We start from the raw sequence: 19312 nt of genomic DNA on the forward strand, positions 1-19312 counted from the left end.
TTCCCAGCAGAGAAACAGAAAGAAACAGTTTTACATTTGTACAGCGATACAGACAAGCTCATTTCATCTCGCATACCAGAGATTCACTCCCTTTTTTCCTTTCTCAGAAAAACATCTATTTCATAGCGTACGACATACATATATATATATATATATATATATATATATATATATATATATATATATATAAAAAACACTAGATTAACTTTTCACCACGTCCAAAATGTATTTTTTTCCGAAACCTCGCAAAATGGCCATTTTTGCACGGCTTGGGACAATCATTTTCAAATAATACATTCTGTTTTTGGTTTAAAGTAAATCTGTTACACGCATACCACAGTGAGAACTGACAGACCATCACATATTATGCATCTCAATATACAAAATTTCATTTTTGTTACTGCAAGCAAACAAAAAAAAGTCTTACAAACGGAGCTGCTGTAACAGGTTTCTTTTCTCTTTTTTTTTTTCTTCTGACCTATGTGCGCGCTCAGTGGTGGCCCCCCTTCTTTGCCTGCTACATTTTTTAACACAGAGATTTCTCTATTTATCACACAGCAGTACTCACTGACAGTGTTTTAAAAATATTTCTGTCTTTTGCAGAAACTATTAACTCTTTTTTTCTTTTACCTTATACATGTGATTTTCTCTGTGCATTCTTATCTATAAGCAGATCCCATTTCTCAACACAATAATAGCCACAATAATAACATGCACAGCCACTTAATATTTTCTACGCACAGCATCAAAAACACAAACAAAACAAAGCAAAGCAAGCATCAGATATCAACATGAGCTTCAGGTGGGTAACAAAACTCTATTATGGGAATTAATATGGGAAACTTTAACATACGTGAGACTCACTCACTGCCACCTTTTTCCGGGGGAGCTTATCTAAAAATATTCTCCCGTCAACTGGCATTCATATATTTCTTGCGCGCTTATCACAGACAGGACTCACAATACCTGTCGTATCCCAGCACAGGACTGATTACCTGTCTGGAGGGGTATCACAACTGCCGGCAGGACTATAACCTCCGCAAACCTGTGCTTCAACCACAGGAACCCCTTTAACCCTTTATCATATATTATCAACACCTATTACCAGACTAAATTTAGGTTCAAATTCACAGAAGGAAAGCATGGTACAAGCACTCATACTTACTCACTGCGAATCCCACAAACTGACGCCAAAATTGTTAGGTGTCCCCCCAGGGGGGTAAGTGTCAGGTCAGGCCGAAGCCACGGGCCCAGTGTACCACCTGAGGCATATGTAGATTATCTGATAAGGGCCCCTTAGAATGACTCAGACCATGCAGCATTATGATCTAAAGCCAATTCTGTTTATTGCACAGTGCAAGCCTTTCTTATAACAGTATACCGGGTTAAGGGGATGACACGTTAGGACCGCGTCATCTTACACAGTTATACAGAACAAAATACAAGGTAAAGTGGAACATGAGTTTCTCATAACAATAATTACATAGTCATAATAGGCTCACATCTGCGGAGACAGCAAGGTTTCTGAACCATCTTATTCTGGGCGTCGGGCCAGGGTACATTGACAAGGCCGAACAGCTAAGGAAACTATCATAACATGCACATAGTTCTCACTACATAATAACCCAGTATAATAAAAGTCTATTCATTACAAAATGGCTGCGAGGAACAAGATGGCTGCGAAGAACAAGATGGCTGCCATCAGGTTCATATTACCCCTAACAGTCTGTCAGTAAAATAAAGTGTTTTTTTCTAGTTTATATTTGCTGTATACAGCGCTGTTTATATACTCTCATATAAGCCATTTCTATATTTTGGCCTATATCCCTGGGTAATACTTACCAGACTCCATTTTTCTTAGTCCACCTTTTTTGACTGGACATCTCTAGGAAGAGGAAAGGGAGGTGCCTGAGGATTACCTTTATCTGTAAATTAGGGGAGTGGTGGTTCTGTCAACGCCCTTTGGGGAGAGGTTCTTCACTGGTCAGTATTACCCAGGGATATAGGCCAAGATATAGAAATTGCTTATATATAGTTGTTCATTTCTAGTTATATGTATTATTGATAGTAATGCCGTGATTACATTGAACATTGGGTCCCCAGTGAAGCTATTTCTTGGCCAGCTATTTAATATATCTGTGGCTAGAAGCCAGTTTATTTCAGGGATTTAAATTAATATTACTGCAGGGTGACACTCAAGCACCAGATCCAGACACATTCCTGGGGTGTTGGTGTAAGTACTATATCCTGCAATGTAGTGCTCCAAACACCTACCTAGGTATCTCTATTTGATAGTAGAAGTAAATTGGAAACTTTTATTTAATAATCTGTGCTCTGACTGTATCACCAAAGAGACATTTTGACTTTCATGTCCTTTTAAATGTCCTTTTATTATTATTATTATTATTATTCTTTATTTATAAAGCACTGACAGATTCCGCAGCGCTGCCCATGAGTACAAGGATAACAGTACAGTGGAGAAACAATACGATAAGACACAACATTTTACAGACAAATGCAGGGGGAATTGAGGGCCCTATTCCCGTGGGAACTTACAATCTAGACGGGTGGGAGGATTGGAAACAGGAGGTGGGGACTGCAGAGGTGAGAATGATATTAGTGAGGAGATAGAGGGCAACTGTTAGTTAAGTTAGTTTGTTGATAAGTTGGGTGATAAGCTTCCCTGAACAGAAAGGTCTTTAGGGAACGTTTAAAGGAGGAAAGGTTAGGGGCAAGTCTGACATCTCGAGGAAGTGCGTTCCAGAGGGTTGGTGCCGCACGAGAGAAGTCCTGTAGTCTAGAATGAGAGGAGGTGATGGTATAGGACGCAAGAAGCAGGTCGTTGTTGGATCTTAGGGGACGGGCAGGAGTATATCTGTTGATGAGTGAGGACAGGTAGGGTGGGGCAGCAGTGGTGAGGGCTTTGTAGGTCAGGGTGAGAATTTAACTCTGTTGTGAATGGGGAGCTAGTGAAGGGACTCACAGAGAGGTACAGCAGAAACAGAGCATCGAGAGAGGTGGTTTAGCCTGGCAGATGCATTTAGGATGGATTGGAGGGGAGAGAGGCTTTTATGAAGCTTAAAATAATTTATACTGTTTCAGACATGTTAATGAGATTAAAGTTAGAAATGTTGGATTAGAAATGTGCTGTAGCGTTATAGAGTAACTAGCACTAGAATATTTATCTTCAAGAAGCAAAGGATATTTGCAATATGTGTGTTACTAGAAATGTAATTCATTCATTAGAGGTGTGCAGCCAAGATATTTTCATTTCAAATAAAAATTTCGCTCCGAATATTCAGGGATATTTGATTGTTTTTGTTTCACCTGTAGCTACAATACTTACCTTAACGTGATCTGGAGAGCACGCTAACCCGATCCTCTTCTTGCCAGAGCCCCGGGTGCACTAACAGCAGGAGTAGCGCTCTCGGTTCCCAGGACCTGCACTAATAGCCGAGCGCGCTAAGCCTCCTGTTAGCACGGCCGGTGCTGTGACAAGAAGAGGATCAGGTTAGCGCGCTCTTCAGATCACGTTAAGGTAAGTATTAAACTCTTAAGGAAACAAATGAATACTGATGATTTCATTAAATGTCTTTGCGCATTGATTTGGATTTTGTTTTGTTTAAACAGATACACATCTCTATTATACGCAGTCAGTTCTCTATTATGTCAGTTTCTTCCTTTACATACAAGGGGCAATCACAGGTAATCTAACGGCTAAAAAAATTAACCGCCTTTTTGCAATACTTGACAACCCCTTGCAATTTACTTTTATTGTGATGTTCCTGTTCCTCTGGTAGTAATGATTCACCCATCTCAATCTTCTCTATTATCTTGGCTGTATCTCTGACATCACTCAGTGACTTGATCCTCTCCTGATATCCTGGTTTAGTTTCCTGCTTCTCAGACTCTATCATCAGGTCAATATATTCTGTGGTTTTCATTGGATCTGGTCTTAAAGCAATATCACGAAGTCTTTTCAGACTCTGTGAGGATTTCTCTATCAGATTCAGTACCGCTTGTCTCACACCACAATAGTCATTATGTAGCTCTTTAAATACATTTTCTGCTGTCATGACCTCTCCAGAAGCTTTTTCATAATTCTTTTTTATGGCTTCATAATTTCTTTTCTCCTTTTTCTCCTCATATTTCCACTTGTACTTTTGGTTGTAATGAACAGACCAGACACATTTATTAGGGCAAACTGTACAATACCCATTGGTTATAGCTGCACATCCATGTTTCTGGCTGTCATCAGCAATCATACAAGGATAGTGACAGGTGAAGTGACATTGCTGGCAGTTAGTTATAAAATGATCACTTATGGCTTCCTGTACTGGTATAGTTACTGTTACCTCAAACTCAAAATTCTTATTGGCTTCCATTAGATCTCTGTTCTGCTGTAAGGCTACCTTTATTTTCCTGACTTCATCCAGTTTTACAAGCCCAGCCTTGATCTGTGGGTGTAAAGCCTGTAGGGTGACCTCAAGCTCCTTCCTTTCGTTAAGAACTTCCTTAGTCAGTTTAAGACTTTTAGTTGTCATTTGATTTAATGATTTAAAGAATGTTTTCATACTGTGTGTGCCCATGTCCCAGAACATCTGATTAAAACTCATGTTACTTGTCTGATTATTAGCAAACAGAGCTGAATTATTAAACTTGAAGTGAACCGGGTCTCCATTGCTGTCCTGAGAGTAGGGGATGTCAGCAGTTTTTATAGCCTCCAATACTGGGGGTCTCTCTCCATCTGAGAAGTTTATAAGAATCAGTATATTGTCCTTGATATCCTTTCCAAAGATAGAAAAGACTGAATTAAAAATGTATTTTTGGCTGTGTGTTAAACGAGCCAAAGAAGCTTGAACTACAAAGCACACTGCATCAATCTGGTCAATGTTGCTGTCAGTTGTAAAGAATGCATGGATGGCTTCTGTGATCTTTTTGTCCTGGTCTATACCACGAGTGTCTCCAAAACCTGGAGTGTCTATCACAGTGAAGTTGTAGGGAATTTTATACCCTATCTTATAATTCATCTGATACGCTGTGACAAGAGAAGTTTGGCTATGAGCTTCAGACTTATTTGTTACCTCATGTACAAGTTTAAATCTAACGTTGTCTTTCCAATCTACTCCCAGGATGTAGTTGGCCATTCCATTGATTAGTGTTGTCTTTCCTGTACCTGTGGCTCCTACTAACAATATCACTTTATTTGTCATAGCATTGTTTACTTTTCCTAAACTGTATTGCCGATACCCAGATTCAATTATATCAGTTGATAGCACATATACTGAAGGTTTTCCTTGTGACAGTGAAATGCTTTCCTTAAGAACCTCATATTTAATGTTAGATTCCTCTTTGTTTTGTGTTGAAATTTTAATCTCATGACTTGGAGCGCTGAGTCCATCATCCCCACATACAGCTGACACACGGATTATGTAAGGTGTCATTGATTTAAGTCCTTCAATAGTACATTTCTCTTCTTTCTTTCCTGCTTTTATTTCAACCCAACCCTGATTTCCATTGTCAACATCCTTTTTATATTCAACTATATATTCTGTTATTGTTACTCCATCACCAATGATGGTAGGTTCCCTCCAATGTAAGATAAGTGTGGAGGATTCAGGAAAAACTTCTATTGCTGCAGGTGGGCTTGTTGGACAGGTCTTCTCATCTTTTAGATAATCATTAATTTCACTAAGTCCTGGAATGCACACAGCAGAGTATCTAATTTTGTATATTGAGTTAGGTTTCAGGTCTCTGATTGTGACTGTCTCATTAGCATCTTTTGTTCTCACAGTGCTCCATCTCTCATTTTCAGTACATCTATATTGTATATTGTAACTTTCTATAAACTTTTTTCCAAAATCTGCTGGCATGAGAGTGAGTTCCATACTATCATGGGTCTTACTTTTGAGAGTAGGCAGATGAGGTTTAGCTGGAGGCTCAAACTGAGAACTCACTAATTCTCCACTATCATATAGGAAAATAGAGACTCCGCGGTTACTTTGGTCTGGAACTGAGGAGATAATAAATTTAATGTCATCAATAGATGCATTCACCTTGGCAAATTGTTGATAGACTTTCATATATTTCCTTGCCTTTTTGGATACATCTGTAATCTTGAACCAAGGTATAACTTTCTTTTGTTCATATACATTACTTTCTGATTTTTGCTTTTGATGTGAGAGCCAATGATACAAGTCACTTAGATATGGATCCTGTTCATTTAAGGAAGAAAAATTGTAGCACACTACATGCTGAATTCTTGGATCAAGCACTACTTCATTTATGGTGCTTTCTGATGATGAAACTTGGATATTTGGTAATGCTTCCATATACATTTTCACAACATTCAGCTCCTGTTCTATACGGCTTAAAAAATCTTCACTATGGACCTTTCCAAATGGAGATTGTTCTACACTAGTTAATATATTCACTAGTTCCACTTCCTCAGATCCAAGTTGCTTTTGAAAGAAGAGCGTAAACTGTTCACACAGCTCCATAAATTGTCTGATTTTCTTCTTCATATCTGGGAAGGTTTCTGCAGCCGGATGTCTCATCAGATCATTACATTGCATGTTCACGTCTGCCATTTGCTGGATAATACTTTCAGCTTTTAAAACAAGATTCTTACTGATATCTCTAACTAACTGGGCAGCTTTGTTGTCCAGTTTATTCAGGGGATACAACCAGACTCTCACAGGTACAGCCTTTTCCCCATTCTCTCCAAGTAACTTTGGGAGGCTGGTATAGATTCTAATGGCATCTTCATATGTTACTGGGTTCCTGTCAAGTGCAAAGTCACCATGAAACTTACAAGAAAACTTGCTAACCTGTTCTCTCTCTTGATCATTCATGGTCAGAGATCCCTGCCCGTCAACTGAAATTAAAGGTATTTTTTTAATCATTATCTGTAGATTTCCCTTTATATCCTGAGTGTTTTCTGATGTGGACACATCTCGATCAAATATAAAGAAAGCCTGTGCACCATATAATATACCAGTGACTACATGAGTGGCTGTCCCTTTGTCAAAAACATCATGGTAAGTCATGTTCTTGGTACCTAAATGGTTCATAGTCAGCTGCTCAAACTTTGTGGTTCTTGAGTATTTTAGAGTGACTCTGGCCTGGTTTCTAGATTTCTTTGTATTGTTCATGTAAGTAGCTGATCCAGAAACTTTTACCAGACCACAAAGGAAACTGGCCTCCAATGATGCATTAATATTCATAGCAGATGATTTGTCAGAAACAGTATCAGATGTTATGATTTCAAATGATGTTTGCTCTTGGGATTTCGATGCCACATCTTCTCTCAGGGCTTCATGGTTCCATAAAGTGATACCTGAAAACAAAAAAAAACATGAACATGGTCAATATGCAGTGATCCTGTATTAAACAACTGAGAAATTGAATGGATATGCATAGAACTAATAGGAATATAACAGATTATTACACACAAAGGACCAGATTACAAGTGGTGTGCTCCTTTTTTCCCTGTTTGCAAGCTACTAGCACTCTAAGTAAAAGACTAGAGCAGTCGAGTTTGCCTGTGTATTGCAGCTGGAAAGTAAAAGACTAGAGCAGTCGAGTTTGCCGTGTATTGCAGCTTGAAAGTAAAAGACTAAAGCAGTCGAGTTTGCCCGTGTATTGCAGCTTGAATGTAAAAAAATAGAGCAGTCGAGTTTGCCCGTGAATTGCAGCTTGAATGTAAAAGACTAGAGCAGTCGAGTTTGCCCGTGTATTGCAGCTTGAAAGTAAAAGACTAGAGCAGTCGAGTTTGCCCGTGTATTGCAGCTTGAGAGTAAAAGACTAGAGCAGTCGAGTTTGCCCGTGTATTGCAGCTTTAGAGTAAAAGACTAGAGCAGTCGAGTTTGCCCGTGTATTGCAACTGGAAAGTAAAAGACTAGAGCAGTCGAGTTTGCCTGTGTATTGCAGCTTGAAAGTAAAAGACTAAAGCAGTCGAGTTTGCCCGTTAATTGCAGCTTGAAAGTAAAAGACTAGAGCAGTCGAGTTTGCCCGTGTATTGCAGTTTGAAAGTAAAAGACTAGAGCAGTCAAGTTTGCCCGTGTATTGCAGCTTGAAAGTAAAAGACTAGAGCAAAATTCGAGTTTGCTCGTTAATTGCAGCTTGAAAGTAAAAGACTAGAGCAGTCGAGTTTGCCCGTGTATTGCAGTTTGAAAGTAAAAGACTAGAGCAGTCAAGTTTGCCCGTGTATTGCAGCTTGAAAGTAAAAGACTAGAGCAATCAAGTTTGCCCGTGTATTGCAGCTTGAAAGTAAAAGACTAAAGCAGTCGAGTTTGCCCGTGTATTGCAGCTTGAAAGTAAAAGACTAGAGCAGTCGAGTTTGCCGTGTATTGCAGCTTGAAAGTAAAAGACTAGAGCAGTCGTGTTTGCCCGTGTATTGCAACTTGAGAGTAAAAGACTAGAGCAGTCGAGTTTGCCCATGTATTGCAGCTTGAAAGTAAAAGACTAGAGCAGTCGAGTTTGCCCGTGTATTGCAACTGGAAAGTAAAAGACTAGAGCAGACGTGTTTGCCCGTGTATTGCAACTTGAGAGTAAAAGACTAGAGCAGTCGAGTTTGCCCGTGTATTGCAACTTGAAAGTAAAAGACTAGAGCAGTCGAGTTTGCCCGTGTATTGCAGCTTCAAAGTAAAAGACTAGAGCAGTCGAGTTTGCCCGTGTATTGCAGCTTGAAAGTAAAAGACTAGAGCAGTCAAGTTTTCCCGTGTATGGCAGCTTAAGAGTAAAAGACTAGAGCAGTCGAGTTTGCCTGTGTATTGCAGCTGGAAAGTAAAAGACTAGAGCAGTCGAGTTTGCCCGTGTATTGCAGCTTGAGAGTAAAAGACTAGAGCAGTGAGTTTGCCCGTGTATTGTAGATGGAAAGTAAAAGACTAGAGCAGTCGAGTTTGCCTGTGTATTGCAGCTTGAAAGTAAAAGACTAGAGCAGTCGAGTGTGCCCGTGTATTGCTGCTGGAAAGTAAAAGACTAGAGCAGTCGAGTTTGCCCGTGTATGGCAGCTTAAGAGTAAAAGACTAGAGCAGTCGAGTTTGCCCGTTTATTGCAGCTTGAAAGTAAAAGACAATAGCAGTCGAGTTTGCCCGTGTATTGTAGCTGGAAAGTAAAAGACTAGAGTAGTTGAGTTTGCCCGTGTATTGCAGCTTGAAAGTAAGAGACTAGAGCAGTTGAGTTTGCCCGTGTATTGCAGCTTGAAAGTAAAAGACTAGAGCAGTCGAGTTTGCCCGTGTATTGCAGCTTGAAAGTAAAAGACTAGAGCAGTCGAGTTTGCCCGTGTATTGCAGCTTGAAAGTAAAAGACTAGAGCAGTCGAGTTTGCCTGTGTATTGCAGCTGGAAAGTAAAAGACTAGAGCAGTCGAGTTTGCCTGTGTATTGCAGCTTGAGAGTAAAAGACTAGAGCAGTTGAGTTTGCCCATGTATTGCAGCTGGAAAGTAAAAGACTAGAGCAGTCGAGTTTGCCCGTGTATTGCAGCTGGAAAGTAAAAGACTAGAGCAGTCGAGTTTGCCTGTGTATTGCAGCTTGAGAGTAAAAGACTAGAGCAGTCGAGTTTGCCCATGTATTGCAGCTGGAAAGTAAAAGACTAGAGCAGTCGAGTTTGCCCGTGTATTGCAGCTTGAAAGTAAAAGACAAGAGCAGTCGAGTTTGCCCGTGTATTGTAGCTGGAAAGTAAAAGACTAGAGTAGTCAAGTTTGCCCGTGTATTGCAGCTTGAAAGTAAAAGACTAGAGCAGTCGAGTTTGCCCATGTATTGCAGCTGGAAAGTAAAAGACTAGAGCAGTCGAGTTTGCCCGTGTATTGCAGCTTGAGAGTAAAAGACTAGAGCAGTCGAGTTTGCCCGTGTATTGCAGCTTGAAAGTAAAAGAATAGAGGAGTCGAGTTTACCCGTGTATTGCAGCTGGAAACTAAAAGACTAGAGCAGTCGAGCTCACCCGTGTATTGCAGCTGGAAAGTAAAAGACTAGAGCAATCAAGTTTGCCCGTGTATTGCAGCTTGAAAGTAAGAGACTAGAGCAGTTGAGTTTGCCTGTGTATTGCAGCTTGAAAGTAAAAGACTAGAGCAGTCGAGTTTGCCCGTGTATTGCAGCTTGAAAGTAAAAGACTAGAGCAGTCGAGTTTGCCTGTGTATTGCAGCTGGAAAGTAAAAGACTAGAGCAGTCGAGTTTGCCCGTGTATTGCAGCTTGAGAGTAAAAGACTAGAGCAGTCGAGTTTGCCCATGTATTGCAGCTGGAAAGTAAAAGACTAGAGCAGTCGAGTTTGCCCGTGTATTGCAGCTTGAAAGTAAAAGACAAGAGCAGTCGAGTTTGCCCGTGTATTGTAGCTGGAAAGTAAAAGACTAGAGTAGTGGAGTTTGCCCGTGTATTGCAGCTTGAAAGTAAAAGACTAGAGCAGTCGAGTTTGCCCGTGTATTGCAGCTGGAAAGTAAAAGACTAGAGCAGTCGAGTTTGCCCGTGTATTGCATCTTGAGAGCAAAAGACTAGAGCAGTCGAGTTTGCCCGTGTATTGCAGCTTGAAAGTAAAAGAATAGAGCAGTCGAGTTTACCCGTGTATTGCAGCTGGAAAGTAAAAGACTAGAGCAGTCGAGTTCACCCGTGTATTGCAGCTGGAAAGTAAAAGACTAGAGCAATCAAGTTTTCCCGTGTATAGCAGCTTAAGAGTAAAAGACTAGAGCAGTCGAGTTTGCCTGTGTATTGCAGCTGGAAAGTAAAAGACTAGAGCAGTCAAGTTTGCCCGTGTATTGCAGCTTGAGAGTAAAAGACTAGAGCAGTCGAGTTTACCCGTGTATTGCAGCTTGAAAGTAAAAGACTAGAGCAATCAAGTTTTCCCGTGTATAGCTGCTTAAGAGTATAAGACTAGAGCAGTCGAGTTTGCCTGTGTATTGCAGCTGGAAAGTAAAAGACTAGAGCAGTGAGTTTGCCCGTGTATTGTAGCTGGAAAGTAAAAGACTAGAGCAGTCGAGTTTGCCCGTGTATTGCAGCTTCAAAGTAAAAGACTAGAGTAGTCGAGTTTGCCCGTGTATTGCAGCATGAAAGTAAAAGACTAGAGCAGTCAAGTTTGCCCGTGTATTGCAGCTTGAAAGTAAAAGACTAGAGCAGTCGAGTTTGCCCGTGTATTGCAGCTTGAAAGTAAACGACAAGAGCAGTCGAGTTTGCCCGTATATTGTAGCTGGAAAGTAAAAGACTAGAGTAGTCGAGTTTGCCCGTGTATTGTAGCTTGAAAGTAGAAGACTAGAGCAGTCGAATTTGCCTGTGTATTGCAGCTGAAAAGTAAAAGACTAGAGCAGTAGAGTTTGCCTGTGTATTGCAGCTGAAAAGTAAAAGACTAGAGCAGTCGAGTTTACCCGTGTATTGCAGCTTGAAAGTAAAAGACTAGAGCAGTCGAGTTTGCCCGTGTATTGCAGCTTGAAAGTAAAAGACTAGAGCAGTCGAGTTTGTCCGTGTATTGCAGCTTGAAAGTAAAAGACTAGAGCAGTCGAGTTTGCCAGTGTATTGCAGCTTGAAAGTGAAAGACTAGAGCAGTCGAGTTTGCCCGTGTATTACAGCTTGAAAGTAAAAGACTAGAGCAGTTGAGTTTGCCCGTGTATTCCAGCTTGAAAGTAAAAGACAAGAGCAGTCGAGTTTGCCCGTGTATTGCAGCTGGAAAGTAAAAGACTAGAGCAGTCGAATTTGCCTGTGTTTTGCTGCTGGAAAGTAAAAGACTAGAGCAGTCGAGTTTGCCTGTGTATTGCAGCTTGAAAGTAAAAGACTAGAGCAGTCGAGTTTGCCTGTGTATTGCAGCTGGAAAGTAAAATGCTAGAGCAGTCGAGTTTGCCTGTGTATTGCAGCTTGAAAGTAAAAGAATAGAGCAGTCGAGTTTACCCGTGTATTGCAGCTTGAAAGTAAAAGACTAGAGCAGTCGAGTTTGCCCGTGTATTGCAGCTTGAAAGTTAAAGACTAGAGCAGTTGAGTTTGCCCGTGTATTGCAGCTGTAAAGTAAAATGCTAGAGCAGTCGAGTTTGCCTGTTTATTGCAGTTTGCCCGTGTATTGCAGCTTGAAAGTAAAAGACTAGAGCAGTCGAGTTTGCCCGTGTATTGCAGCTGGAAAGTAAAATGCTAGAGCAGTCGAGTTTGCAAGAGTATTGTAGCTTGAAAGTAAAAGACTAGAGCAGTTGAGTTTGCCCGTGTATTGTAGCTTGAAAGTAAAAGACTAGAGCAGTCGAGTTTGCCCGTGTATTGCAGCTTGAAAGTAAAAGACTACAGCAGTCGAGTTTGCCCGTGTATTGCAGATGGAAAGTAAAATACTAGAGCAGTCGAGTTTGCCCGTGTATTGCAGCTTGAAAGTAAAAGACTAGAGCAGTTGAGTTTGCCCGTGTATTGCAGCTTGAGATTAAAAGACTAGATTAGTCGAGTTTACCCGTGTATTGCAGATAGAAAGTAAAAGACTAGAGCAGTCGAGTTTGCCCGTGTATTGCAGCTTGAAAGTAAAAGACTAGAGCAGTCGAGTTTGCCCGTGTGTTGCAGCTTGAGAGTAAAAGACTAGATCAGTCGAGTTTGCCCGTGTATTGCAGCTGGAAAGTAAAAGACTAGAGCAGTCGAGTTTGCCCGTGTATTGCAGCTTGAAAGTAAAAGACTAGAGCAGTCGAGTTTGCCTGTGTATTGCAGCTTGAAAGTAAAAGACTAGAGCAGTAGAGTTTGCCCGTGTATTGCAGCTTGAAAGTAAAAGACTAGAGCAGTAAGTTTGCCCGTGTATTGCAGCTGGAAAGTAGAAGACTAGAGCAGTCGAGTTTGCCCGTGTATTGCAGCTTGAAAGTAAAAGACTAGAGCAGTCGAGTTTGCCCATGTATTGCAGCTTGAAAGTAAAAGACTAGAGCAATCGAGTTTGCCTGTGTATTGCAGCTTGAAAGTAAAAGACTAGAGCAGTCGAGTTTGCACGTGTATTGCAGCTGGAAAGTAAAAGACTAGAGCAATCAAGTTTGCCCGTGTATTGCAGCTTGAAAGTAAAAGACTAGAGCAGTCGAGTTTGCCGTGTATTGCAGTTTGAAAGTAAAAGACTAGAGCAGTCGAATTTGCCCGTGTATTGCAGCTGGAAAGTAAAAGACTAGAGCAGTCGAGTTTGCCCGTGTATTGCAGCTTGAAAGTAAAAGACTAGAGCAGTCGAGTTTGCCCGTGTATTGCAGCTTGAAAGTAAAAGACTAGAGCAGTCGAGTTTGCCCGTGTTTTGCAGCTGGAAAGTAAAAGACTAGAGCAGTCGAGTTTGCCTGTGTATTGCAGCTGGAAAGTAAAAGACTAGAGCAGTCGAGTTTGTCCATGTATTGCAGCTGGAAAGTAAAAGACTAGAGCAGTCGAGTTTGCCCGTGTATTGCAGCTTGAGAGTAAAAGACTAGAGCAGTCGAGTTTGCCCGTGTATTGCAGCTTGAAAGTAATAGACTAGAGCAGTCAAGTTTGCCCGTGTATTGCAGCTTGAAAGTAAAAGAATAGAGCAGTCGAGTTTGCCCATGTATTGCAGCTTGAAAGTAAAAGACTAGAGCAGTGAGTTTGCCCGTGTATTGCAGCTTGAAAGTAAAAGACTAGAGCAGTCGAGTTTACCCGTGTATTGCAGCTGGAAAGTAAAAGACTAGAGCAGTCGAGTTTGCCCGTGTACTGCAGCTTGAAAGTAAAAGACTAGAGCAGTCGAGTTTGCCCGTGTATTGCAGCTTGAAAGTAAAAGACTAGATCAGTCGAGTTTGCCCGTGTATTGCAGCTTGAAAGTAAAAGACTAGAGCAGTCGAGTTTGCCCGTGTATTGCAGCTTGAAAGTAAAAGACTAGAGCAGTCGAGTTTGCCCGTGTATTGCAGCTTGAAAGTAAAAGACTAGAGCAGTCGAGTTTGCCCGTGTTATGCAGCTTGAAAGTAAAAGACTAGAGCAGTCGAGTTTGCCTGTGTATTGCAGCTGGAAAGTAAAAGACTAGAGCAGTCGAGTTTATCCGTGTATTGCAGCTGGAAAGTAAAAGACTAGAGCAGTTGAGTTTGTCCGTGTATTGCAGCTGGAAAGTAAAAGAATAGAGCAGTCGAGTTTGCCTGTGTATTGCAGCTGGAAAGTAAAAGACTAGAGAAGTCGAGTTTGCCCGTGTATTGCAGCTGGAAAGTTATAGACTAGAGCAGTCGAGTTTGCCTGTGTATTGCAACTGGAAAGTAAAAGACTAGAGCAGTCGAGTTTGCCCGTGTATTGCAGCTTGAAAGTAAAAGACTAGAGCAGTCGAGTTTACCCGTGTATTGTAGTTTGAGAGTAAAAGACCAGAGCAGTCGAGTTTGCCTGTGTATTGCAGATTGAAAGTAAAAGACTAGAGCAGTCGAGTTTGCCTGTGTATTGCAGATTGAAAGTAAAAGACTAGAGCAGTGAGTTTGCCCATGTATTGTAGCTGGAAAGTTAAAGACTAGAGCAGTCGAGTTTGCCTGTGTATTGCAACTGGAAAGTAAAAGACTAGAGCAGTCGAGTTTGCCTGTGTATTGCAGCTTGAGAGTAAAAGACTAGAGCAGTCGAGTTTGCCCGTGTATTGCAGCTTGATAGTAAAAAACTAGAGCAGTCGAGTTTGCCCGTGTATTGCAGCTTGAAAGTAAAAGACTAGAGCAGCGAGTTTGCCCGTGTATTGCAGCTTGAAAGTAAAAGACTAGAGCAGTCGAGTTTACCCGTGTATTGCAGCTGGAAAGTAAAAGACTAGAGCAGTCGAGTTTGCCCGTGTACTGCAGCTTGAAAGTAAAAGACTAGAGCAGTCGAGTTTGCCCGTGTATTGCAGCTTGAAAGTAAAAGACTAGAGCAGTCAAGTTTGCCCGTGTATTGCAGCTTGAAAGTAAAAGACTAGAGCAGTCGAGTTTGCCCGTGTATTGCAGCTTGAAAGTAAAAGACTAGAGCAGTCGAGTTTGCCCGTGTATTGCAGCTTGAAAGTAAAAGACTAGAGCAGTCGAGTTTGCCCGTGTTATGCAGCTTGAAAGTTAAAGACTAGAGCAGTCGAGTTTGCCTGTGTATTGCAGCTGGAAACTAAAAGACTAGAGCAGTCGAGTTTATCCGTGTATTGCAGCTGGAAAGTAAAAGACTAGAGCAGTCGAGTTTGTCCGTGTATTGCAGCTGGAAAGTAAAAGAATAGAGCAGTCGAGTTTGCCTGTGTATTGCAGCTGGAAAGTAAAAGACTAGAGAAGTCGAGTTTGCCCGTGTATTGCAGCTGGAAAGTAATAGACTAGAACAGTCGAGTTTGCCCATGTATTGCAGCTTGAAAGTAAAAGACTAGAGCAGTCGAGTTTACCCGTGTATTGTAGTTTGAGAGTAAAAGACCAGAGCAGTCGAGTTTGCCCGTGTATTGCAGCTTGAAAGTAAAAGACTAGAGCAGTCGAGTTTGCCCGTGTATTGCAGCTGGAAAGTAAAAGACTAGAGCAGTCGAGTTTGCCCGTGTATTGCAGCTGGAAAGTAAAAGACTAGAGCAGTCGAGTTTGCCCGTGTATTGCAGCTTGAAAGTTAAAGACTAGAGCAGTCGAGTTTGGCCGTGTATTGCAGCTTGAGAGTAAAAGACTAGAGCAGTCGAGTTTGCCCGTGTATTGCAGCTTGAGAGTAAAAGACTAGAGCAGTCGAGTTTGCCCGTGTATTGCAGATTGAAAGTAAAAGACTAGAGCAGTCGAGTTTGCCTGTGTATTGCAGATTGAAAGTAAAAGACTAGAGCAGTGAGTTTGCCCATGTATTGTAGCTGGAAAGTTAAAGACTAGAGCAGTCGAGTTTGCCTGTGTATTGCAACTGGAAAGTAAAAGACTAGAGCAGTCGAGTTTGCCCGTGTATTGCAGCTTGAAAGTAAAAGACTAGAGCAGTCGAGTTTGCCCGTGTATTGCAGCTTGAAAGTAAAAGACTAGAGCAGTCGAGTTTGCCCGTGTATTGCAGCTTGAAAGTAAAAGACTAGAGCAGTCGAGTTTGCCCGTGTTTTGCAGCTGGAAAGTAAAAGACTAGAGCAGTCGAGTTTGCCTGTGTATTGCAGCTGGAAAGTAAAAGACTAGAGCAGTCGAGTTTGTCCATGTATTGCAGCTGGAAAGTAAAAGACTAGAGCAGTCGAGTTTGCCCGTGTATTGCAGCTTGAGAGTAAAAGACTAGAGGAGTCGAGTTTGCCCGTGTATTGCAGCTTGAAAGTAATAGACTAGAGCAGTCAAGTTTGCCCGTGTATTGCAGCTTGAAAGTAAAAGAATAGAGCAGTCGAGTTTGCCCATGTATTGCAGCTTGAAAGTAAAAGACTAGAGCAGTGAGTTTGCCCGTGTATTGCAGCTTGAAAGTAAAAGACTAGAGCAGTCGAGTTTACCCGTGTATTGCAGCTGGAAAGTAAAAGACTAGAGCAGTCGAGTTTGCCCGTGTACTGCAGCTTGAAAGTAAAAGACTAGAGCAGTCGAGTTTGCCCGTGTATTGCAGCTTGAAAGTAAAAGACTAGAGCAGTCGAGTTTGCCCGTGTATTGCAGCTTGAAAGTAAAAGACTAGAGCAGTCGAGTTTGCCCGTGTATTGCAGCTTGAAAGTAAAAGACTAGAGCAGTCGAGTTTGCCCGTGTATTGCAGCTTGAAAGTAAAAGACTAGAGCAGTCGAGTTTGCCCGTGTAATGCAGCTTGAAAGTAAAAGACTAGAGCAGTCGAGTTTGCCTGTGTATTGCAGCTGGAAAGTAAAAGACTAGAGCAGTCGAGTTTATCCGTGTATTGCAGCTGGAAAGTAAAAGACTAGAGCAGTTGAGTTTGTCCGTGTATTGCAGCTGGAAAGTAAAAGAATAGAGCAGTCGAGTTTGCCTGTGTATTGCAGCTGGAAAGTAAAAGACTAGAGAAGTCGAGTTTGCCCGTGTATTGCAGCTGGAAAGTTATAGACTAGAGCAGTCGAGTTTGCCTGTGTATTGCAACTGGAAAGTAAAAGACTAGAGCAGTCGAGTTTGCCCGTGTATTGCAGCTTGAAAGTAAAAGACTAGAGCAGTCGAGTTTACCCGTGTATTGTAGTTTGAGAGTAAAAGACCAGAGCAGTCGAGTTTGCCTGTGTATTGCAGATTGAAAGTAAAAGACTAGAGCAGTCGAGTTTGCCTGTGTATTGCAGATTGAAAGTAAAAGACTAGAGCAGTGAGTTTGCCCATGTATTGTAGCTGGAAAGTTAAAGACTAGAGCAGTCGAGTTTGCCTGTGTATTGCAACTGGAAAGTAAAAGACTAGAGCAGTCGAGTTTGCCTGTGTATTGCAGCTTGAGAGTAAAAGACTAGAGCAGTCGAGTTTGCCCGTGTATTGCAGCTTGATAGTAAAAAACTAGAGCAGTCGAGTTTGCCCGTGTATTGCAGCTTGAAAGTAAAAGACTAGAGCAGTGAGTTTGCCCGTGTATTGCAGCTTGAAAGTAAAAGACTAGAGCAGTCGAGTTTACCCGTGTATTGCAGCTGGAAAGTAAAAGACTAGAGCAGTCGAGTTTGCCCGTGTATTGCAGCTGGAAAGTAAAAGAATAGAGCAGTCGAGTTTGCCTGTGTATTGCAGCTGGAAAGTAAAAGACTAGAGAAGTCGAGTTTGCCCGTGTATTGGAGCTGGAAAGTAATAGACTAGAACAGTCGAGTTTGCCCATGTATTGCAGCTTGAAAGTAAAAGACTAGAGCAGTCGAGTTTACCCGTGTATTGTAGTTTGAGAGTAAAAGACCAGAGCAGTCGAGTTTGCCCGTGTATTGCAGCTTGAAAGTAAAAGACTAGAGCAGTCGAGTTTGGCCGTGTATTGCAACTGGAAAGTAAAAGACTAGAGCAGTCGAGTTTGCCCGTGTATTGCAGCTGGAAAGTAAAAGACTAGAGCAGTCGAGTTTGCCCGTGTATTGCAGCTTGAAAGTTAAAGACTAGAGCAGTCGAGTTTGGCCGTGTATTGCAGCTTGAGAGTAAAAGACTAGAGCAGTCGAGTTTGCCCGTGTATTGCAGCTTGAGAGTAAAAGACTAGAGCAGTCGAGTTTGCCCGTGTATTGCAGATTGAAAGTAAAAGACTAGAGCAGTCGAGTTTGCCTGTGTATTGCAGATTGAAAGTAAAAGACTAGAGCAGTGAGTTTGCCCATGTATTGTAGCTGGAAAGTTAAAGACTAGAGCAGTCGAGTTTGCCTGTGTATTGCAACTGGAAAGTAAAAGACTAGAGCAGTCGAGTTTGCCCGTGTATTGCAGCTTGAAAGTAAAAGACTAGAGCAGTCGAGTTTGCCCGTGTATTGCAGCTTGAAAGTAAAAGACTAGAGCAGTCGAGTTTGCCCGTGTATTGCAGCTTGAAAGTAAAAGACTAGAGCAGTCGAGTTTGCCCGTGTTTTGCAGCTGGAAAGTAAAAGACTAGAGCAGTCGAGTTTGCCTGTGTATTGCAGCTGGAAAGTAAAAGACTAGAGCAGTCGAGTTTGTCCATGTATTGCAGCTGGAAAGTAAAAGACTAGAGCAGTCGAGTTTGCCCGTGTATTGCAGCTTGAGAGTAAAAGACTAGAGGAGTCGAGTTTGCCCGTGTATTGCAGCTTGAAAGTAATAGACTAGAGCAGTCAAGTTTGCCCGTGTATTGCAGCTTGAAAGTAAAAGAATAGAGCAGTCGAGTTTGCCCATGTATTGCAGCTTGAAAGTAAAAGACTAGAGCAGTGAGTTTGCCCGTGTATTGCAGCTTGAAAGTAAAAGACTAGAGCAGTCGAGTTTACCCGTGTATTGCAGCTGGAAAGTAAAAGACTAGAGCAGTCGAGTTTGCCCGTGTACTGCAGCTTGAAAGTAAAAGACTAGAGCAGTCGAGTTTGCCCGTGTATTGCAGCTTGAAAGTAAAAGACTAGAGCAGTCGAGTTTGCCCGTGTATTGCAGCTGGAAAGTAAAAGACTAGAGCAGTCGAGTTTGCCCGTGTATTGCAGCTTGAAAGTAAAAGACTAGAGCAGTCGAGTTTGCCCGTGTATTGCAGCTTGAAAGTAAAAGACTAGAGCAGTCGAGTTTGCCTGTGTAATGCAGCTTGAAAGTAAAAGACTAGAGCAGTCGAGTTTGCCTGTGTATTGCAGCTGGAAAGTAAAAGACTAGAGCAGTCGAGTTTATCCGTGTATTGCAGCTGGAAAGTAAAAGACTAGAGCAGTTGAGTTTGTCCGTGTATTGCAGCTGGAAAGTAAAAGAATAGAGCAGTCGAGTTTGCCTGTGTATTGCAGCTGGAAAGTAAAAGACTAGAGAAGTCGAGTTTGCCCGTGTATTGCAGCTGGAAAGTTATAGACTAGAGCAGTCGAGTTTGCCTGTGTATTGCAACTGGAAAGTAAAAGACTAGAGCAGTCGAGTTTGCCCGTGTATTGCAGCTTGAAAGTAAAAGACTAGAGCAGTCGAGTTTACCCGTGTATTGTA

The 19312-nt window shown here is 41.8% G+C and overlaps 1 protein-coding gene across 1 annotated transcript in view; it reads right to left on the bottom strand.

The window, feature by feature from the left end:
- Positions 1-3769: 3769 nt before the first annotated feature.
- The window catches only part of LOC128644712 (uncharacterized), a gene marked incomplete at both ends in the record, with an annotated part of 39379 nt that continues 23836 nt past the window's right edge, over positions 3770-19312 (bottom strand). The window contains one exon of the mRNA XM_053697228.1: positions 3770-7339. Coding sequence (XP_053553203.1) covers positions 3770-7339 — 3570 coding nt within the window. The remainder of the gene's footprint in view (positions 7340-19312) is intronic.

This window comes from Bombina bombina, unplaced genomic scaffold (assembly GCF_027579735.1).
Source record: "Bombina bombina isolate aBomBom1 unplaced genomic scaffold, aBomBom1.pri scaffold_1213, whole genome shotgun sequence".
Taxonomy (NCBI): Eukaryota; Metazoa; Chordata; class Amphibia; order Anura; family Bombinatoridae; genus Bombina; species Bombina bombina.